The sequence below is a fragment of the Seriola dumerili genome, unplaced genomic scaffold (assembly GCF_002260705.1).
Source record: "Seriola dumerili isolate Sdu_G_001 unplaced genomic scaffold, Sdu_1.0 BDQW01000550.1, whole genome shotgun sequence".
Taxonomy (NCBI): Eukaryota; Metazoa; Chordata; class Actinopteri; order Carangiformes; family Carangidae; genus Seriola; species Seriola dumerili.
Window position 1 is genome coordinate 1,138,684 of NW_019174805.1, and position 23,516 is coordinate 1,162,199.

Genomic DNA, 23,516 nt, shown 5'->3' on the forward strand with positions numbered 1-23,516 from the left:
ATTGTATCTATCTATCTATCTATCTATCTATCTATCTATCTATCTATCTATCTATCTATCTATCTATCTATCTATCTATCTATCTATCTATCTGTCTGTCTGTCTGTCTGTCTGTCTGTCTGTCTGTCTGTCTGTCTGTCTGTCTGTCTGTCTGTCTGTCTGTATAAAGTGTACTCACAGGCCAGGATGTTGCTGTATCTGTTCTTAGTCTTGTTGTCAGGATGGTTGGAGCTGTCAGTGGTCATCCCCATGTCCACAGTGCACTCCTGCACCTCCTGAACACACACACACACACACACACACACACACACAGACACACACACGCACGCACACACACAATTACATCCTAAACAATATATTGGGAGAGTAGTAGAAATCTCAAAGGCAGAGATTTTAAAACCTCCACAAATTTAATTAAAACTATCTAAAATATGTTATAAATCTGACTGCAGAACACTTGTAATGTTATTTTCCAATTTTCGAGTAAATAATTTTATCACTGCTTCTTCCACAGACTATTAAGAGAGTAGCTTTTTTCCTAGTGGCCAACAACAGTACTGCAACATAAAATTAAAATTCATAGTCACTTTCAGTCTGTGGGAAATTTTAACTGGCCTTTTTAACTATTTACTGATATTCTATAAACAACACCCTATAGAAGACTATAAAATAAGGTAAAAAATTAGCTTGGGGACCGAAGAACAACTCTATTTAAATATTTAAAAATAAATCTGTGGGTCGATGTGATTTCTCATGAGTCTTAAAATTTAAGACTTAATATTCAACATTTTTTAGCCTTAACTTTGAAAAATAAATGTTTTAATGATTCAGGGAAATAATAGCAAAATATTATAATACATCCATGACTTCTTCCACTACATCCATGCACGTTAACAACAACACGTTGCGTTACAAGACGAGACAGAAGCACAGCTACGTCGTGTACGGCAGCGTCCGTCGGTGAATAAAGACGTCAGGAGGAGAGCGTCTTACCTCGTAGCTCTCCTTCAGTATCTAATGATGAGGGTGAGGAAGCAGCAGGCAGCCACGACGTTTCCGTGACAACACAGTCAACCAAAGAGGTGCAAAAATACAAATTACAAGACAACACACACACACACACACAAAAAAAAACAACACACTAAAAAGAGCACACAAATTCATCTCACAGTTACAGTTCATGCTACTGCCAACACAAAGGGAAAATCAACCCAAATAAAACATGATGTAAAAGATTTAATATTCACAGTTGTATGACACCCTCCACTTCCTTTCAGGCGGAAATATTGTACTTAAACAACCCTCGTATCTCCAAGATGTCAGCTTTTATAAAAACAGCCTTGTTTCAACTTTTAGACATTATCTAAAGTCTTAAAGAAACAACCTGTAAATGAATTTCTCTCTTTCTCAGTTTCTACTCTTTACTTCAGTTTTTACTTCAACTTTAGGTCTTTTTCCATCCTGCATGCCGTTTTCGTTTTTCATCCTTCCTTTATCTGATTTTAAAGCTTAAACAATCAGTTAATTAACCATTTAGTTGGTCGACAGACAATGACTCTGCAATAATTTTGACAATTTAATGAATAGTTGTTTTAAGTCGTTTTTTAAGCAACAATGTCCAGCAGGATTTCTGAAAATTGTAGACTTGCCACCTCACTTTGGTTACCAGAGAATATTTCTATAAAAATTTCAGGAACTGAAGATATTTTTTCAAAGTTTCTATTTTGCCTCATCTTCTTTTCTTCAATGTTGGTGCTTTTACTTTGGTGACAATTTCCCTTTGATCCCGTTACTGCAGTAATTGGAGGAAAACCTCTACTTTTATAATTTTGTCTGTGATGGAGGAGAGCGAGGTCGTGTGAGCCATACACTGTTCTTAAAAAGAAAAGGTCTGTTTTGAAATTTTTTTGGACGAACCTTTCAATGCACTTTAACAGTGATGGTTCCAGCCACATGGGAAAATGGTAGAAATCTTTATATTAAAACACTTTCTTGCAAAGGTGAAAATGTTTTCACCACTTTTAAAAGAATAGATATAATCAGCATCACGTTAAATGACTTTAGAAATAACATTTCCCAATGACATTAGGAAAGTAATTATGACAAAACAAATGCCAATATTTATTTTTGTCACCTCTAGGCCTCTATAGAGTTGTCGTCTTTGTGTTGGTTTTTCCTTTAGTGGCAGTTTGAGAACAAAACAAAATGGAGCTTTGATTCATTAAGCGACTGGAGTCATGAAGTCTTTGAGGTCTGGAGCCTGTTAACTGAAGGTCGACAGATAAAAGACAACTGACTCAGTGCTCACATCAATGAATGGAGGCTCCTCACAAAAAGCTGAACCGGGGCCACAACACTCCAACCTCCAACTGATGATCATTATTATCAATATTATTATAATTAATTAAAAACAATCATGTAATGTTGCTGCCCTGCGTCAAGCCAGTAAATGTGATATCATCACAGGTTTTCAAGCAGCATGCAGACAACCTGACGGCAATCATCAACACACAAACGCACGCACGCGCGCACACACACACGCACGCACGCACACACACACACACACACACACACACCACAGTCAGACTGTAAAAGAAACATTAGCCAAAAAAGAAATCTTAAATTTTAAATATTCCTGTTTTTATACCTCAAACTCTCGCTGGAAGCCCTGAGTGTCGTGGAGTTCAGCGACATGTTTGACGTAGTCCCGCACTGGAAAAGCCGTCTGCTCATCTACAAGACAGGACATTTTGGACAGTAAGGACATTTTAGAAATATTAGGACACTTCTGTTAGAAAAAATAAACTAAAGAAAGTTTAGAAAAGTTTTTGTAAAATTTGAATTTTACCCCTTGAATGAGGAAATTTTTTTTGAAATACAGTAATTTTTGAACATTTTTGGAAAGAGAAAACATTTTTATAAATTTGAGACATTTTAGGGGGAGGGGACATCTTTACAAAATTTAGGAAGTGCAATACATAAAATGAGAACATTTTTGGACAGAATGGACATTTTAGAAAAATTGGGACCCTTCTGTTGTGAAGTTTTAATTTTACCCCTTGAGTGAGGAAAAGTTTCGAAAGACAGTAAATTTTTGGAAAGAAAGGGCATTTTTAAAAATTTTAGAAAAGAGAGGATCTTTTTTTTTTTTAGTAAGTCTCCCCCTTTCTTTTTAGGGTTTGGACTTGGTTTCAGGGTTTAGGTTACAGGTTTTAAGTTTAGATTAAGGTGGTTTGGGAAATGTCAGTGCGTGTTACCAGATGTTAATGCAGCTGTGGACGGGGCAGCGATGACTCTGGGCGATGAGCTGTCGTCGATGTAGAAGTGAGCCGTCTGAAAACACGTCCTGTCGACAAAACACACACAGCTGATGAAAAAGATCTTTTATTTAACATCAGGTGTTCCTTGGATGTGTTTATGAAATAAATGCACCATTTCCAATGATCCATACTAGAAATATGACAAAAATTTAAGAAAAATATTGTTTATTGTTTAACATACATATAGAAAAACTAACTCTTATCATCAGGGAAAGTTATTAAAGTAAAGACAAATATATTGTGTAGAAAACACGGCTGAAACATTAAACACAAACACTGAATAAAAGAGTTTTGTTGGGGCAGGAAAACAAAAGACAGACGACACAGCACCGATTCTGACAAACTGAAGATGCTTTTGTTTTCGTGTGTCTCTGCGTTAGCCCAGATTCTGGAGAACACAGGGTAATCTTCCCAAAAACACAGGGAAAAAGATGTTCTGTTAATCCATGACACGTTTTTAAACGGATGAGATCGCCTCTGATGAACCTGTGTTGTCTCCGGCCAGAAATGGGCATCAGGGATTATATACGACACACACACACACACACACACAAACACACACACACACACACACACACAGAGAAAAAGCTCTGAGATTAAAGATGGATGCTTTGGAGAAACTGCTCTGAGACACACAAACACTTATTCTCACAGTTCGTTATTCATCAGCTGAGTGTTGGATTTTGATTCATGTGGTTTCTGCAGTTTCTGACTCCTCGTCTCCTACACAAGTTAAATCCCATTGATTATACTTGTATTTAATTTAACCTTTTGTCAAACTCCACCATTTTTGTGCACAAGGCCGAAAATAACGTACTCAAAATAAAAAAGGTTCCTGTTCTTCAACCCTTCCGCTCACAGTCATGGCCCTGGTCTCCTTTGAAAGGAAACACTTTAAATTTAAAGTCAGACTGAGTAAGAGAGACACAGAACCAAAAGTTACAGAGGCACAAACATGGTAGAAATGTATATTCTTTTATTTTGACTCGTTCATTTTAGTATAAAAAAAAACTGAAAATAAAGCATGTAGAGGGAACTACACTTTGGAGCCTGAACCAGTTCTTTGTCAACGGCTGTTGCAGTGGATCTTAAAATGCTTCGCTCAGACTTAAAAACTCTTAAATCTTAATAAACTTCTGTTCATTTATCTTGCGAAGCTGAGCATGAGACCAAAATGGAGCCCTGAGAGTTTAAGACCTGTTAGTCCTAACTGTTTAGCTTTTAGCCTCATTAGCCTCATGCTAATGTCGGTTGGTCCAGACTGTTTGTGTCTCTTCATGGTTGTTTTGTGTGTTTTAGTTGTTTTGAGTCCCTTTGTGGTCGTTTTGTGTCTCTCTGTCGTTGTTTAATGTCTTTTAGAGGCCATTTTGTGTCTCTTTCTGGTTATTTGTGTGTTTTTGTGGTCGGTTTGAATCTCTTTGTAGTCATGTTACTCGTTCTGTGTGTCTTAACTGAGCTCCAGGAATATTAAGAGTCACTTTACACAGAGGGACGTATCCATGTGTCCTGGACAGAAAGCTGCTACATAAATGAAGTTGGATTTGATCAGACGCCCTTTAAAACGGTGCATCTCTCCTCTTGTTGTAAACTTGTACCGTTGACCAGAATCCCCTCAAACTGCTTGACCTAAAATGCACAGCAGCAGTGTCCAAATGAGCACCATGTTGTCACGAGGGTAAGAAAAAGGACACAACGACAGCAGGATTAGTGCAGTTTGGCCTCCTGCCGCTCACTCTACAAGACGCTGACACGATTCCCTCTGTCTGACATAATCAGGCGGATGTCCTTTTCTATCCCCCGACCCTCTCTGGACGCTCTCGGCTGAGTGGACGCTCGCAGCGCTGCGGCCAAGGTACATCCTTCACTGAGGATTAATCCCCCTGCTCCTCAGATTATTACCAGCTTAGCACTGCTCAATCTTGGAGATACAACAACAAGGATGGCTGCAAAACAAGAACAATATGTTGAGCCTCCGGCACAGCAGATGAGAAATGTGCAGTCTGTGAAAAACATGACTAAAAGTCTTTACACTGCGTTTGACAGCGTGTCCTTGATCGGACTTCTGAGGTTGGTTATTTCACGGTCTGAGGAGGCGGGAGGGTTTTTTTTTTTTTTTTTTACTACCACATAACGAAAAAATGTTTTCAGCACAAGAAGAAAATAAACTTTTAGGTTTATGCTCTAGAAAAAAAAAAAGACTTTTAAACTATTCTCAACGAAACATGTTGCTCTAAATCCAGTATTTCATACATCTCAATAAAAAAAAGAAAGAAAAACAATTAAAAAAAAACAGCATCTCTCAAGGTAAAACCAGAGGAATCAAAACTGTCATTCAGTCCGCGGGCGGCCGCATCAACAACACTACACAGGAGGTAATGTCAGTGAGGGGGATGTTGGTGGGCAAACACACACACACACACACACACACACACACACACACACAAATAAAAACACTCAGCACAATGTAAGAACAAGACTGAGCTCGTGTACGAGAAGATTAAGATCTCCAGACATATATGACAGTCGTCTGGCCAGTTCTCTCCCCCTCCACATATTATATGATATGAGGGAGCTGCAGGGCTGTGTGTTTTTAAAAAGACCGGATTAGATTATTTACCCCTATAAAGACAGAAACCAGTGATAAAAAAACAGGAAGTTCTTCATTTTGTACGATGATATTAAAGTTTTGAGCCTCCACAGGAAGATGGGAGGAGTTAAAGAATTTCGAACAAACTCGAATGCATACGCTCGCATCACATTTACCTGCTTTAGCAGAACAACATCACTCAATGGAAACACAAACTATTGTGTTTTTGTCGACTTAAAAAAATAATTTCTATTTTGCACAAAACTGAAATGGAAACCCGGCTACTAACTCTGGATATAAATATTTTGTTTACAGATAAATCTAAGCTTCTCAGTTGCTTGATTGAGCTGCTGTTTCTCTCTGGTTGATCTGATCTTATTCAATTTCAAGTTACATCATCAAACAAACCTTAAATTATATTCTTTTAAATTTTTAAAAGCTGTTATTGTCGTTCTCTCTGTGTGTGTGTGTGTACTGCACAGGTCACATCCTTGTTTGTCCAGAATCATATAAAATATCAGCCGTTGGTGTGAAGTCTTCACTTTTGACCTTTAACCACTAAAATTTAATCAGGTCCTCCTTCAGTCCAAGTGAACATTTGTGCAAAATTTGAAGAGTTTTGAAAGGAGTTCCTGAGATACTGTGTTCAGAAATGTTTTGTGAGGTCACGTGACCTTGACCTTTGACCTTTAACCACCAAAATCAGTTTGTTCTCGAGTCCAACTGGACATTTCAGTCGAATTTGAAGAAATTCCCTCAAGGCCTCCCTGAGATATCAAGCTGTCGCCGCAGAGAAGGCGTGAAAATTAGATGTGAAAATGTCCCACCTCCGCCTGCCCCCGAACACCTGACTGAATGTGAGTGTGACCACCCACTGCAAGCGTTGCGAAGAACAAGCATCCCTCATCCACTACCCTCTGGCCCAAACATCATGTGGTGTCAGGTTGGGCTTTGTACGAACGAGGCGCCGTATCGCCCGTTTTCTTGACTCTCATGTCGTTATGACCCACGTGCATCAGTGTTCATTGTAACAGGCTGTACCGCAGTTTGAGTCAAACTGATCCCAGACCACCTCCTTCTGAAACCTCTGATATACCTCGCACGGATTATCACTACGCTACCAGTGTGTCGATATAATATATAAACAGGCAACTGTTTGGAATCATTTACGCCATAATAAGACGCCCGAGCCGTACTGACCTCCAGTAGACGAGGATGCTGACGAGGACGATGAGGCCGACGAAGGTGAGGGTGGAGATGACGGCCAGGGGAACCACAGCCTTCCTCTCTCTTTCCCGGATCGAGCCGACCCTCGACTCGTGGCTGCTGTTACTGGCGTCTGGAGGGTGGTGGGGGGGGGGGGGGGACCGGCAGAAGACAGGAAGTAAAACTAGTGCAGAGCGAGGGAATAAAAATCAGAGGCATCACTCGTTCTGCTGCACGCCGCAGGTTTATCGTCTCCGTGTGTCTCAGAGGCAAAGCTGCTCTGGCTGCAGATTTAATTCATCAAACCTGAGTTGGCGGAGTCCCAGACACATGTGGTCCACCGGTGGCTCCCAGCCTTTTTTGTGCGATGTAACCCCACAGCCACGTCAGATAAAGTAAAGTACCCTTTCATTCACACCAACCTATGTTCCAAATGTGTTCATTTGATTTTAAACTGGACGTTATTTAACACTGTTAATTATATAAAAGTGGATATTGCTGCACTGATGTACACATCATACACTTGAACTGATGATGTTTAGGTCGACTTGGTCAAGTGTGGATTTATATTACTTCCACTTGGAGTGGCTGAATCTGGACAATTCAACCATTTATCCTTTACTTTTAGCTTTATTGAATATCTCATGTATTTAATTCATTTTCCCTTTCAGCTACTTCAATATTTATCCAATACTGTTAGCTACCCAATTAAATAAAAAACATAAAGTATCTATCTATCTATCTAATTCAACCACTTATCTATTAGCTATTTACTTCATTTATGTATTACTTAATGTTAGCTAACCATTTCAACCACTTCCTAGTATTTTAGCTAACTGTTCAGACATGTCATATAGCTCTCGGATGTTAGAGATGACTAATAATAAAAATGTCTGTCTTGTCTAATTGTTGAAAATATGAATGTTAATGAATTATTTTTCTGTGCATTACTGAACTCGGCATTGATAGTGTTGGTAGCGTTTCAGTAGCGCAACGTCATAATAAGATACTAGTTTCCTTCTCTTCTACCACTTCAGAGTGTTGGTGATTAAAAGCGTCTTCTATATAACAAATCCAATAATGCCAAAAATAAGAGCTGAGTCTTAATAAACTGGAATTAATATAGTTTGGATGCAACCTTCATTGGATTGAGAGATGGAAGTCTACAGAAGAATTAGACCAACATCAACAAGTTCTTGAGAAACTGGGTTAGGGTTAGTATCACCTCTTGCTATGGAGCAGAAAACAAGGAGTTGTTTTTGAGACACCGTCAAACCAGTGCTCCTCAAAAACATAGCGGAGCAACTTCTTATATGACTCCTGACTGAGATCACAATAGGCCTCATTCACCAATATCTTCTTAAGTATTTTCTTTATTAAGATAGAGGAGTTTTGTGAATTGTGCGCACCTGTGCTCTTAGATTGATGAACTCCAATCTCCTCGTAAATTGAAAGTGTGCCCTAATTAGAATGAGACTGAAGGGTCGTGTGCAGAAGTCACAAAGAGATACCGTAAGGGAAAGTTGAGAAAATACCAAAATGAAAAATCTCAAGACAGAATCAAAACGCAAAAGGAACTTTAGTGGTTCTGGAGTGGAGGTACTGCTGCAGCTCATTTTGCTCAAACATGTCAGCACTCATATTCGCGTAAGAGTGCTCTTGAGTGAGCGTAGATTCTGTTCTTACCTAACAAAAAAATCCCAAATAAGAAAACACTGGTGAATGTCAGAATCGTCGTAGTAAGTGTGTTTAAAGAAGAAATTCCTACTTAAGAATGGTTGGTGAATGAGGCCCAATGTCCATAAATTTCATCTGTTCTCTTGATGTGTCCAAAAATAAAGTCGTCCCTGGTGCGAAAAAACCTAAATGTACAAGAAGCTAAAGGCCCCTCAGATGACTCAGGTTAAACTCTACGACTGAGCTTATTCCTGCCTCCAGAGCAGCTTGGCCTCCTTGAACCATCTGCAGAACTAAAACTCCAACACTCTCAGATCTCTAATAATACACTTCAGAGAGAAACATGAACCGTGTTAACAGCCCGGCACTGAAACACAATGTACCACCATTCACATTCAGCCGTCTGCTGCACAAACACAAAACTCATCACATTCAAACCACCTGCCAAACCACTTGAAAGAAACACAGAGACGCACAAAGGCTCATAATCAAAAGTCCATCACAGATCAAGCGAGAACATATTCATCAAACTGCAGCAGCACACAAACAAAGCTGAGCTGGAGTCAATCAAGCAGCATAAATGTAACTTTGAATAACAGAAAAAATGAAAACCTGACAGCTGAACCTGACCTCCAGAGCTGCTGTTGCTGAATCCTCCCTTTATCTGTCTGATAACCAGTAAGGAAAACACTAGTGTGGATTAACCTTGACTAGGAGGCTGTTTGTCAGTACTGTAACTCTTCTGCACAAACTGACTCAGTTCAGCCATGAATGGCTGGGTCTGCCCTGTTGACCAGGTCATAAAGAGTCTGTTGTGTGCTTTCTACTCTGTGCATACTCAGAGTAAAACCCATTCATTCAGTCATCCATGCAATATCCAAATGTCTGCCTCTCAAAAACCTCGGACACATGGACGATGATAATGGGGCGACGGAAAGAAAAAGCCGGACAGAAGATGGAAAAGGTTATTGGTTTTTGGTAAAGAGACTAAGAGAGACAAAAGTGACTCAAAGATGATCTGACGAGAATTAAGGACACAAACCTTCTACTCCCCGTGAAAAGATTTTTAGATTAAATGCTGAAGTTGAACTAAATGATGAAGGATGGAGTTCTGTTACTGTACATCTGCCTGTCAGAATGTCAGGGGCACCGATATGGAAATACACTGGGAAAGATACAGTCATATTCTAAAGGACGGTCTCTGTGTTTGAACCGGTTTACAATCAGAGGAAATAGATTATATAAGCAACTCTCGTAATTGTCCTTACTGTTAAGGGCGACCTTCTTTCGATGAATATGTCTTGGAATAATGTAATTTCTTTCCCATTGTCGTTTTATGATAATACTGTTATTATTTCATCATGTTTGCCATTGTTACTTCTGGGCGTTGTTCACAGATAGAAAAGTAAAGAGTAAGAGTTTTATTGTTTCCGCCTTGACAAAGACCCAGTGACGTTTAATTAATACGCCTGATCACAACTTTGCCTCAAAGGGCTTTACCTTTCATACAACAGATTAAGAATTAACTTAAAGAGACTTGAAATTTTGCTGCAGACAGATAATCCATAACGTACGTTTAATTTCAATTTGTCAAAGTTGTGTTTGTCTTGTTGCTGTGACCACTTGAAAAACTTTTGCTAATTGTCTTTTAAATGGTGCTTTTGACAAACACAACTTGCCCAAGAGTACGGCATCCGGCATAGAGGGCCAAACAACAAGTTAACACAAACAAAAATAACAAAAAAAAAAAAAGAAAAACACAATAATAAAAATTTTAAGTATTAATTTGGATGTTTCATTCAGAAAACACTCAAAACTCAGAGCGTCCTTGAATGCACTATCTCAACGAGTTTTTAAGCAAGTATTAACACGCAAATTTAAAAAACTACACAAACAAGAGGGCAGATTGTTGTTGATTTTGATGTATTATCTACCTGCAGCAAGTTTTAACTCTCTGCAAGTTTATTTTCGTATAAATTAACTCAATATAATCAGAGGGAAGGAAGTCGGTGTGCAAACTGATGTGGTGATTTGTTGTTAATGTGGCAAAACCACCCGAATATTCTTCCCCAGTCGATTCCCAGTCTAAAAATCATTATCAATCCAAACCTGTATCCCTTATAAAACATCCACAGGTTCTGTGAAGTATACGTGATTTCTTGTTAATGAGGTACAGCGGGCAAATTCACCTGAATGGTTCTTTAAAAGCCTCAAATCTGATCTGTTCTGCCACTAGGTTGATAGCAGAAGCGGGTTTTATTCAGATAAATTAGACACTTAAAAAAAAAAAATCTGTAATTAAAGAAATTGCCGAAAGCCTCATGAATTGATCCGTTTACTTAGGATTGTAAATCATTTAAAATGCAGTGTAGTCGGACACGGTATAGTTGTGGACGGTGTCTGATTCGGCAGCAGCTTTAAAGAGCTCTGCTGCACTCTGCTGGCCACATCAAGTAACATCTGGCCAGAGTAAATCTGTTTCTCAAATTGTGATTGAGAATTTTGGACATTGTTCTATCTGCTTGAACACATCAGAAACATAAATAAAAACCATTTTGCTTTCTTGTAATAAAGAAGCTGCCTTAATTGTGGTGCTGCCTCAGTTTATCACTTCTCTTCTCGCATTTAAAACCACTGATCACCAGAGCAGATCTCAGGTCTATTTAACTATAAATACCCCCAGGTAAATACTGGGCTTGGATAGAGTTCTTCCCAACTACTTTTCACCTTATAAATGTGATAAATTACAAGTTATATGACTCCCCTCACTGGCCGATTTTAGACTTTTACTATTTAGCGATGTCTCTGATTTTCCCTGATGCTTTATATCCTTTTGTTTTGTCCAGCCATGTTTGCTTTTCTTTCTATCCTCTGGAAAATATTTAGTTACTTGTTACTGGAGAGTTGCATCTTGTTTGAACCTACGGATCGGTCTAGTTTACATTTTAGCGACAGACATGGCATCCTGATCATTGTGCCCCTACCGGACCTCTCACCAAATGCATGCTGGGATCGGCTCCAGCTCTTCATAAAACAGAACAGACGGTTTACAAAATGGATGGATTAATGGTACGTGATTGATCTGCGTTATGGGATCCTGTTACTTTCGCTTTCACAGACAAAAATGAAAAAAGAAAATGAAATGTAGTTTTGTTGTTGACAGATGGTGGATTAGTCATCGTTCGGATGTCCAGAACTCTCTCCTGATCCCTTGGCATTGTGCAGATGTAATGCAGCTTTTTCCCCCAACACGGACGGCGATTTTACCTGCGACTGGGTCCTCTTCCTCCGACTCTCTTTCCATGCGCTCGGAGATACTGAAGTCAGAGGACGTCTCGTTGTCGTACAGGCTTTCACCCTGCCCTGAGCCGCTCTCCTCCTCCCCACCCAGCGACCAGGGTGAAGCCGAGGTTACCGCCGTAGTGACTGGAGCTGCGGTGCTTCCTACCTCAGAGGTCATAGCACTGCCGCTCTCGCTTTCAAAATAGAACGCTGAGGAGTGGTCGTCCGAATCATCTGGGGTCTGGCCAGACTCGCTGTTCGTGACTTTGGTCGAATAAGGGAGTGCGCTATCCCCCGAGGCCGAGGTTTGAACCCTGTCCCACTCCTGATCTACGCCCTCCTGGGGGTCAAGGAACAGGGCCGAACCAGATGCACTGCTGCTAGTGTCTAACACCTGTCCCTCGGGGGTGGGGGTGAAGGGGGATGCTGTGGGAGAGGAAGGGAGGGCGGAGTTCCCATCTGACGCCAAGAACCAGGGATCCCTGACGCCAGACGCTGTGGCTGCAACAGAAATGGGCAGGTCACTATGGGTGGCTTGGAGAAGGTGGGGGTGTAGAGAGGACGATGACGGAGAGATAGCGCTATGAGAGAGCAGAGGTTGGTCTAAGGAGAGACCATCAGAACCCGCCACAGATACAGCGTGAACGCCGTGTATACCAACACCAAAGGACGAAGGGAAGCCAACACTCGAGTAAAGCTCTAAGCTAGCAGAGTCCCAGGCTGAGGACGGCAGGGGGACATGAGGAGAGGCATGCAACCAGGACGAGGACGCCGACGGCTCCAGAGAACAGCCGCACATGGTTTCCACATCGCTAGCTAACAGCAACCCGTCACCGCTGACCTCTGGGAGAAAAGATTCTATTGAGCTCCCTTTGGCGTACCTCGAGTCCTCAAACCCAGCGGAGAAAGAGTGGGATAAGCCCGGTGTTGCACCAGAGAGGGTGAAGTCACTAGAAAGGAGAACCGAGGGCTGCAGGGTGGGGCTGAGAGACAGGGAGACTGTAGAGAGCGACGGATCCCAGGAGGATTGGGACAGCTCGGCAGCGACAGCGGTGCCAGACGGATCTGGCATTGTTTGGAGGGGAGGGGTATCGCTAAACACTAAAGGGTGACCTGAAGAAACCGACAAAGACGGAGAACCAGACAACAAATCACCATCGCTACCAGTATCATCGAACACGACACCGCGGGAGATGGGGTCAGTCTCCCAACCAGACAGGGGGTGCGAGGGGTGAGGGAGGTGAGGCAGGGTGGAGGCAGCGAGTGTGGGGGTTGGAGGAGAAGCTGGGTCTTTGCTAGACAGCGGTGCGGTAGCGGCATGCTGGGAGGAGTCCGATGCAGAGGCGGACAACATAGGCCAAGGTGAGGAGGGAGGGTCATGCAGGCAAGCGGAGGGGGCGGTGTCGGGGTCCGCGGTGTCACACAGAGGGGAGGAGGCGTAGGAGGAGGAGGAAGAGGAGGGGAGGACAGAGGGGCGCTCACCGTTGGACACCGGCTTCGTGGTCTGCAAGAGAACAGCACCCAACCGGACAGAGGTCGCGGCGGACGAAAAATGAGGCACGCTGGGACTCGTGGGACTACTTGGGACAGCGTCACTCGGGGAGGAAGGTTGGGAGGTCGAAGTTTGGATCGCTGGAAGACCTCCGCGTTCAGAGCTGCCGTCTTCGTTTATGGGACTCGCCAGGCCTCGGTCGGTCTCAGCCTGGATGAAGGTCGATGATGTTGCTGTGCTGCTCGTGTCACCGGTGCGAGACCTCACTGTAGCTGTGGTGCTGCTGTGTGAAGAAATAACTTTTCCACCTTTTGTCTTTGCACTGGTGAACGTCGGAGTGGTGGTACTAACAACACCTTTTGGACTGACGCCTCTGAGAACGCCATCTGTCTCTGTATTGGGGTAAAAAGGAGTAGTGGAAGTGAAGATGGAGAATTCCTTGGTTGTGCTTGTTGCTGTGGAGTAAAAGGGAGCGTTGCCACTGAAGTCAACATCTCCGCTGGTTTCTTGTGACAGGGTGACCTCTGGTGGCTGTGTGGAGGTACTGCGACGTCCCGCCTCCTCCGAATGACTCAGGATTTGATCAGACTGAGTGGATCTGACTGGGGGAACCGGATCAGTGCTGGTTCTTCTTTTACCCCACGCTGCTGTTGTGGTTCTGATGTCAGGTAGAGGTAAAAGAGGTGATCCGGTAGTCATGGTTTTCGGGGAGTGTGTAGGATTCAAGAGAAGATCATAATCCTCGGTTTGGACAGGTTCATTTATATCGGGTTCATAGTTGCCCTGTTGGTGACAGAAAGATTTACAGACAGAAATAAATAACAGTGATAATATAGGAACTAAACGACAACATTAAACATTTTTTGACGAAAAATAAACATTCCCTTACCTCCTCATCAAATTCATCTGAATCTGGATCCAATGCATTTTCTGGAAAAAGGCACATCATTACATCATTAGTTCTTCAAGGACTAAAATAAGTCTTCAAATGTCAAAGTCATGGACAACAACAGTTTAAACTTTTGTCTGGTTTGTCATTACAATTCTCTGGGTTGTATTTATGTTGGTTCATTTCCTAGGGGTTGAAAATGTCCAAAAAAAACAAACAAACAAACAAAAAAACAGAAATGTGACAAAAGCGTAAAACAATTTGAAAACAATGTGAGGAGAACATCACGGAGAGGAAAAGGCAAGAAAATGTGGGACACTGTGTTTCTGGAAGCTTCAGAAAAATCTCTCTCTCTTGATGGATGTAAATGTGTGAAAAGGTCAGAAGGAGAAAGTGGAAAAGAAGGGAAAAGGTTGTACACACCACCTTAAGCAGTATGTTCGCTTTAAGATAACGAAAATAAACCAAATGGGGATGAACACTTGCATGCAACACATCAGGCACATTTGGAATTTCATGCATGGGTTCCCCCAAAGACACAAGCAAACACAGAAAACCTCGAACAAAAAGCATTTGCAACTAATCAATTTTCCTGTTTCATCCTCCTTATCAAACCAGACGAGCCAAGGGAAGGAATCTGAACTGAAAACATTCAGCCACCTTCCTCTGAAGTTGTTTTGGTTTTCAAACTCAGCCCGTCCGTCACCAAAGAGGGATAAAACAAACTCACAAACAAGAGTCTGCAAATGCCACATACACTGAGCGAGCTCAGACGCACAGCACACAGCGGGCATGTCGGGGGGCAGGTGTGGCTCTTACCTGTCTGAGGCTAAGTGACACATCATGGAGACCAGATCAAACTGGCTTGTGAAGCATGAGATGAGGTTTTACAAGTTTAATGAACTGGGTTTGAAGGAGATGACTGAGGGACATTTTGGTTGAAAACAAAACTTTCATCTGTCAATGGATCGCTCTTGTTGAGCTATATCTGATAAGAAGCACGGCATGAATTAAATAAAAAAAATTACAGGAAAAGACTAGTCAATTAACTGATTAGTCAATCAACAGAAAGTTAATTAAACTTTTACTCTACTTTGACTTTAGAATTAATACTTTTAGCCAGTTATCAAATGAAATTAAAACATTTACAGATTCAAACTGCTAAAATTTGCATGATTTTCTTTCTTTCATATCATTAATTAAATTATTTTAATTTTAAGATAAATCTATGGGCTCAATAGGAATTACTTTTGACAGTGACATTTAATAAATCTATCTGATTAATCATAAATGTGATATATTTGATAGGTTAAGTGATAGGAAAATTTATCTTTAGTTGCTTTGTTGAATTGTTTTGATTGGTGTAAAAAGCACATAATCACTTCATCACACACCAACAGAAGAATTTTCCTGAATCTAATTATTTAGATTTTTTTTTCTGGGTCATAAAATTACCTCACAATCACAACTACACCTGAAAGTAATTCATTAATACTTATTAACTAAAAATGCTGATAATTCAAAAATTATTTTAAGTAATTATTTTGTCTAAAAGCAAAAGTTGCTAATGGATATATTGATATGAATCAGGAAAAAAACTGCAGATTCAGCAGCTGAAACAAGCAAAGGTGATACAATTTTTGTATGTAAACATTTCAAAATCAATTTTCTGTTGATTAACCTACAGTTTAATTGGCTAATAGTTACAAACGTAGACCTAGCTAGCTTTAACATTAAGCTAACCGAGTCGGTGCAGCATTAAGCTAACGTTATGATCTCTACGAACATTTCGAAAAGCAGAAGCCTTTTTCAGCGCCCATCATGCTGCCTCATGCGTGTTATTTCACAACATTACTTTTGTGGAATACATGGTAACAAACTTAAAACATCTTTATAATCAAAATGAGTCATTTTAGGCGCAGCTCAGATGTGACTGTAGCTTATCTCAGTGTAGTTTACCGTTAGTTTAACCAGACAATGGTGTCGCATTCAATTCAGTCACGTAAACCTACTGGATGATGCAGAATATAACTCATTCATGCAAACTGACACTGAAATAGGATGCAGGGGATTATTTTTTCTTTGTTACAAGACATATTAGTTTATTTAATATAAAGTTATAATACAACGTTGTTGTGATTGTCATTCCAATCCACGTTACACAAAATGCTGCTGCAAACATGCAAACATTTCTCTTACTGTGAGATGCAGAAGGAATGGACGCCACAAAGTGAAAACAAAACACAGATGGAGGCTTTGTCTCTCCATGTGACATGAAGGTTACACAGGAAATGACCCCAAACCAAGCATGTTGGTTTTTTTTTCTTAGAAATATAGAAATATATAGAGAGAAAGCACATTTGAAGAGTTCACAGAGAAACTTATGAAACAGTTAAAAACACAGAAAAAGACGAGTCAAACAACAGCTCTGCATGTGTGTGTGATTAAATCCTCAGAGGACATATATAGGTAGACCCCAGAGAGAAGCGTAGGGAGGGTGAGGAGTGAGATAAAGAACAAAACTTTGTTCGTATCGTTCAGGGTTCGAAGGGAGGAAGAGTGGGAGGATGAAAATGTTTGTTAGAGAAAAGAAATGTCAAATATATTACTCCAAAATGAGACACTAAATAAAAACTTTTCCCTTTTTCTATCAAAATTAAAACGTACAACAAACAGAAAACAAGCCAAAGTTTTCTAGATTTTAAGTTAATAGTTGTGAGTTGGACTTTCTTAGTTACAGTAATATTTAGTCATAATTATGAGTCTGATTTTTGACTTTTTAAGTTAAAATTATGAGAGTAAGTCAAAGTTTTGATTTTCTACAACTTTAATTCTAAATTGAAGATACTAAATTGAAATTCATATTTACAATTTTGACTTACTATTGCTCATATTTTTAACTAAAAATCATAATTATGACACACTATCAGCTCATTTAGTGCACCATTAATACCGTGACTTTGTTTGTTGTTTTTAAACAATTCTTGTGTGTTTTCCTGCTGGGAATTAATCTTCAATCATTTATAAAAAAAATCTTATTGCTCCATATTTCAACCCTACTCTAAAACAAAATGAAAAACTGCAGTGAAGAGTAAGAAATATCTGTACGGTTCGTCTGCCGAACTCTACGCTTGGTCTCGGGCAGGGTCGCTCTTACCAGGGTCGTCAGCGGGCATGACGACTGTCAGCTGGTCGCTCACACGTCCGTACAGACCGTTAGTGCAGACCGCCACAACCTGGACCACGTAGCTGGTGTTGGCTGACAGATCATCGAGTATCGCCCCCTGGTGGAATGACATAGACATTGGAGGATGTTTTAGACCAACAGCTACAAACTACATACAGTGTACACAGTGTGCTTTTAGTAAAGTCTTAGCAAGTCTTAAAATAAAGTAGTTTTTAATTAAGTAAAGTTTTATTTTCCAGAGAGTAACTTGGTCTCAGCTGCTAATTCAGGCCTGATAGAGGTGATAGACTCTCTCTCTCTCTCTCTCTCTCACCACATCCTGGTCTCCGTCGGTCAGGTATTCAGCGGGGACAGAGTTTTCTGCGTTGGACAGTCCGTAGCTGACGGAGTATTTCTCGATGCTGGCGTCGTACACCGCCCGCGGCCGCTCCCACGTCACCAGCAGGCTGCTGAGGTTGTAGGGCGCCGCCTGGATGTTCTCCGGCTCTGAACTGCAGACTGACGGAAACACAGACGAGATAAATTCAAAAAAGGTTGGAAAACTTCCACATTCCCAATTTTTTTTTTTTTTTAATCAATCCCGCCTGATCACTTTCGCTCCTTGTCCCATTGTAACTGCTGATTGTTACAGGAGTTTTACCTAAAACCCTGGGTAGGTACGGAAGTTTACTACAGACCAGAACATCCCTCAGGTAAATCATGGCCTTGAACGCAGCAGAATATAAAAGGAGAACAGATATAACACTTCAGAGGCGTGTTAAGTCACCTGGCATCAAGCCTATGATCTGTGGCCAACAATAGCTTTGAAATAGTGATAAATAATTCTAAAAAGTGCTAAATCTCTTTATTCACATTCTCTAAATCTAAATATAAAACAGGGAATTAATAAAGAAAATTATTCAAAATAAAAAAAAATGTGTTAAAGCAGAACAAACAGGTAGAAGTCGGATGGGGCTGGTTCCTGTCTTTGTTTTGAAGAGTCATGATTCTGGGTCAGAGCTGAGATTAACGGAGATTATGCAGATGACAGACACTCTCTGGGATTAACACAGATTTTTTTTTCTTTTGAAAAAGGCTGAGGATCGATGACAATAGACAAGAGGAAGCTCCTGACACATGTCTGAGCTGCACCCACACCTTCACCCCCTGACCTTTGTCCTCTCTGAGGGATCAGAGTGAAAACGTCACGCTACCACACATCAGAGCTGCGACGCAGGCAATAAAATCTGCACGTGTACAAGCATGTGTGAACCACTTTTATGTGTCATGTTCTCCACTCAACAGTCTCAGAGAAATAGAGTGGGTTCAGAGGAGGAAGAGGAGGAGGAGGAGGAGGAGGAGGAGGACACACTGAAGCAGTGCAGCTTCAACCACTAGAGGGCAGAACGAGCCAGGAGAACAGACTGTACCAGACACCTTGATTCAGAGCAGTTTAACAGCACTGATGAGAAACCACAATTAAAATATCATCATGACCTCATTTGGACTTAACAAGATTCAGCTGATCCTCAAATACAAGCTGACACTTAAAAAGTTCAGATGCCTCTTTCATCCGACTGAACAGAAAATCTACATCTACGTACAAAAAGCTGGACCCTGTTCATATGTCGCCTCACTGGGCCCCTGTCCACTATTAATACATCCAACACTGTCTTAGAGAAATCATGTTTCTGTACAAGTGCAACAGCAAATGTGGGAACATCGCTGGCGGGATAATGTTCAGGGCAAGCAGCAACCTCCGAAGCATCAACACTGACGTGGTTAAACCTGCAGTTCCTCTAACGGCCACTAGAGTCTGGCTCCAACAGTGAGTCAGTCCCCATAGACTCCCATGTTAAAATGTCCAACTTTACAGCAGAAATAAACATGTTTACAGCCTGGTACAGAAACTGTTTTGGTCTCTAGAGCTACAACTGATTATATAACTCACTTGTTTACTGTTTTATTAAGGCTTAAAGTTATGAATAATTCAAGGTGTGGCCGCTTTGAGTGACAGGTGAGTGAACGTAAACTTGCCCCACCTCTTTGACCATTTTTAGATTAGCTGATTAACCAGAATCTTTTCCAAATCTGGACCACATGTGTGAGAGTCTGAGCAGAACCATAAAACAGTTTAATGATGCTGGAGTCACTATTAATGGAGATTGTGCTGCTGGTGGAAAACAAAAACGCTGTCTGTGAATTTATTTTATTCTTATAACACATACACATAAATGAACAAACAGATTTGCTGTTGCAGTTTTAGTTGTGTATACAGTGTCACACCTGTAACTAATGAACAAACAAACCAGTAAAGAAGTGCTAATTACACATTTAACATCATCTGTATCTGAAGCTGTCTCATGTTTCAGCCCTCTCTTTTCAACTCAGGTTTTTTTCTGGTGTTTCTCATTTCATTCGACACTTTTGTCCAAAGCGACTTCCGTTTACATCCAGAGCAATTTGAGGTTAAAATGTTTGCTCAAGGACTTCCTGTTGGAGGAAGGTTGACGGGGGAAAGATTTAGTTTGACTGTCTTTGAAGGACAATAAAAGAAAATCAGCCTTGCAGGTAAATGTGACAGAGGAGTGTCTGAGGTGTTAACAGAGTCTTCAGACTGTAAACACCAAACGATCCCCTGGTCTCTATCGTCAGAACAATCCCTCCCCAAAACCCCACAGATCAATTCACTTTTAATCATCGAGCACGACCAGCGAGCCGCGTGGAAATCGATGGTTAACCAAGTCGACCCGCTCTCTCTCCGTCACTCAGGTTTTATTTAGGTCACTGCATTTCTATTCTTATCTCTCTCTCTCTCTTTTATTTCCATCATTTGTGATCCACTTGTGTCTGATCCATTTACGCTTCATTTAATTAGCATGAACCTGTGTTTTCACGCCGGAGTCAGACTGAGGTCAGCCGGGTGAGGTGTTGTATTAACGAGTTCATCAGCTGAACATTTTTAAACCACAGCTGAGGAAACCTATTTAGTTGATCTGGCTTTTAATTAATCCTCTCATATTTTACCATTCGTACTGGTTTCTGTTTTTATTTTCATTTATCATCTACTGTCTTTCTATCGTCTGATGTCATCGTCCTTTTATTCGCCCTTATTTTATTTATTGTACCATTTCATTTTTACTGTAAGACACTTTGAGCTACATTCACCTCTATGAAAAGTAATCAATAAATTAATCATTATCATTATTATTATTATTATTATTATTATTGATCTTTGTATAAAAGTTTTTCACAGCCGTTTTCATAAGGTGTTTTTACAACTGAATAGAATTGAATAGAATTTATGCCACAACACGAGAGATGAGAAATATTTTTTATATTCTATTTTTATATTCTATTACAAGCATTTTTATATTGTATGAGTTGAATATAGACGCTATCATCAGGGTTCAGGGTTTTACGACACTGCACTGTAGCTGCAGTGTCATTTTTTATTTTACTGTTTAATTTGTTGCATTTTTATCTTCTATTTCATTTAGTTTTACTCAAGTATTTATATCTTTTTATATCACCTTGTGTTTCTTTTATATCTTTCTCTCTTATTCAAAGCACTTTCAAAAAGTTTGAAAGATATGTGAATAAGCTGTGAATTGGCGCACCTGAAGACAAACTGTTTTTATTCAAAATGACTCAACTTTACTGTCTAGGTTTGATTTTGTTGAGTTAGTGAATTCATTCCAGTGCTTTATTCATGAAACCTCAGTCACACAGTCTGAGCAACAGTCGGTCAGGAAGTTACAGTCAGTTTAGTTTAATCTAATTGTCTTTAGATTAAACTCTATGTAAAAATCTATGTGCAGCTTTACTGAAAATAGTTGGCACTGCTTCGGAGATGTCGTTGCAAATCATCCATTGGTTGTTTAAGGGGGAGTAAAGTTTGACAGCCCTCGTGGGGCCCTCCAACAGCCCGGGAACCCCCGAGCGGTCAGCCTGTTCACAAGCTGCGTGTCTGACTGTGACGTCGGTGAAGTGTAGGACTCTGGACGACGTACCTGGCGTGAGCACCTCCTCGGTGCCGGTGTAGGACGAGAACACCTGCCCCATGAACTGCTGCTGCTGCTCCCGGTAGTTGTTCTGCAGGTAGTCCATCAGCATCACGTAGCCGGCCTGCTGCATCGTCATCACCTCGCAGAACATCTCCAGCTGCAACAAGGGAGCCACGACAACAACAACAACAACAACAACAAGACAACAACAACAACAAGACAACGTCAGCAAACACCAACACGATGCTCCCGAGTCAGACTGAGCCGAGAGGATAAAAATCACACTGATTGATTATTTGACATTTTTCGAAACACGTATTCAGTGTGTGTGAAATGTGATGAACAGTGAACGCCTCTCTGAGCTCTGTGCAAGTGAATGGGCGTGGAGGTGCCATAAATCAAGCTGGAATAGTCCTTTAACCTGCGGCCTGCCTCCATACCTGCTCAGGTGATTCACTTCCCTTTGGTTACACAACACTCCTCACATATGAGCCAAGCCGAGAGCCCATTAAGGCCATTTTGCGGTTGTTAATGTCGTGTCTTTAAACTATTAAGCTCTGGCAGACTGATCTGAGCTGGAATGTGGACCAGCTGGGACACGTCACAGAGGTCTGGAGAGACTCGGAGACCCTCGAAGTCCTGGAGAGAAAACCTGATTCATGACGAGCAGGAAACAAGATGAAGGTGTTTCCAAAAACCTGCGTGTCCTTCTGCTTTACTGATCTTTTGTGAGGACTCAGAGTTTCAACTCCTTTTGGAAGAGATCAAATTTTCAAGAGTAAGGGCAAAATGTAAAGTGACATTTTTGTAAAGTAATTCAGTCGGTGCAGTTGATTGGCCAGATATTGTGGACTTCTTTTGGAGTTCTGTGATCAGATTTTCCCTCATGGCCGCTGTCAAAGATCCATTATAAACTACATGTGTGGTTAAAGCTGCAGTCTTGACTCAGACTGTGTTAAAATAAAACACACAGACCAAACTGTCTTCAGCCAATCAGCAGCTCCGTATTCTTCTGTTTTCCTTTCTCTTTATAGTGGAGCTGCGCAAAGTGACGCTGCCTTTCTCTTTTTGTTGTTGAATAAATGTCACAGGCCTTCACAAGTATAGTACAAACATATGTGTGTGTGTGTGTGTGTGTGTGTGTGTGTGTGTGTGTGTGTGTGTGTGTGTGTGTGTGTGTGTGTGTGTGTGTGTGTGAGACAGCTGTGTGTTCAGATTCAAAGCGTCTGGTTGAAGAGCATGTCAGAGACACTGCAGGCATCACACTGGAAATTTTTTGTCAAAAACCTGTTGTGTGTGTGTTTTCACGTGTGTGTGTGTGTTTTCATGTGTGTGTGTGTGTGTGTGCGCGTATGTGTGTGTGTATGTGTCCGCATGTTTCAGCTTAAATACCGTAAAGATCTTTTGTGAGCCAATATTTGTTTGATGTAATGACTGCCTCTGTATGGCTGTCAATCACATTTGGCCTGAGGGCAGTCACACACACACACACACACACACACACACACACACACACACACACACACACACACACACACACACTCTGCAGGCTTGTTGACAGCTCTGTGCCTCACCCATCCCTCGTGTGTTTCCAGACCTCTGGTATGATAATTCCTCCTTTCAGCTCCCTGAACGTGTTTCTAAAAGGTTGTTTACGGACGTTTCTGTAATTGTGTTACTTTTCTTTTCATCTTGAACAGAAACTCCAGACTGACGTCTGCTTCTTAAAGGACCACACCGGTGGTTACACATGCTCTGCAGCCCTGCATGTATCTCACATTACTGCAGCTTGTTTTGCAGTTTCTCCCGTTGGTTTTTAGTGTAGCTTTAGTATTTGTTTGTCATGTGGTGCTGCTTCCTCGGCCCCAGTTTATGAATCTGCATATCCAA

The 23,516-nt window shown here is 41.0% G+C and overlaps 1 protein-coding gene across 1 annotated transcript in view; it reads right to left on the reverse strand.

The window, feature by feature from the left end:
- The window catches only part of ptprz1 (protein tyrosine phosphatase, receptor type Z1), an 88,679-nt gene that overhangs the window by 16,447 nt on the left and 48,716 nt on the right, over positions 1-23,516 (reverse strand). Inside the window, exons 8-16 of the mRNA XM_022764558.1 lie at positions 21,633-21,783; positions 17,954-18,138; positions 17,611-17,737; positions 14,454-14,494; positions 13,555-14,347; positions 7,108-7,246; positions 3,258-3,346; positions 2,648-2,733; positions 179-275 (exon numbers count right to left, since the gene is read on the reverse strand). Of these exons, the coding sequence (XP_022620279.1) occupies positions 179-275; positions 2,648-2,733; positions 3,258-3,346; positions 7,108-7,246; positions 13,555-14,347; positions 14,454-14,494; positions 17,611-17,737; positions 17,954-18,138; positions 21,633-21,783 (1,708 nt within the window). The remainder of the gene's footprint in view (positions 1-178; positions 276-2,647; positions 2,734-3,257; positions 3,347-7,107; positions 7,247-13,554; positions 14,348-14,453; positions 14,495-17,610; positions 17,738-17,953; positions 18,139-21,632; positions 21,784-23,516) is intronic.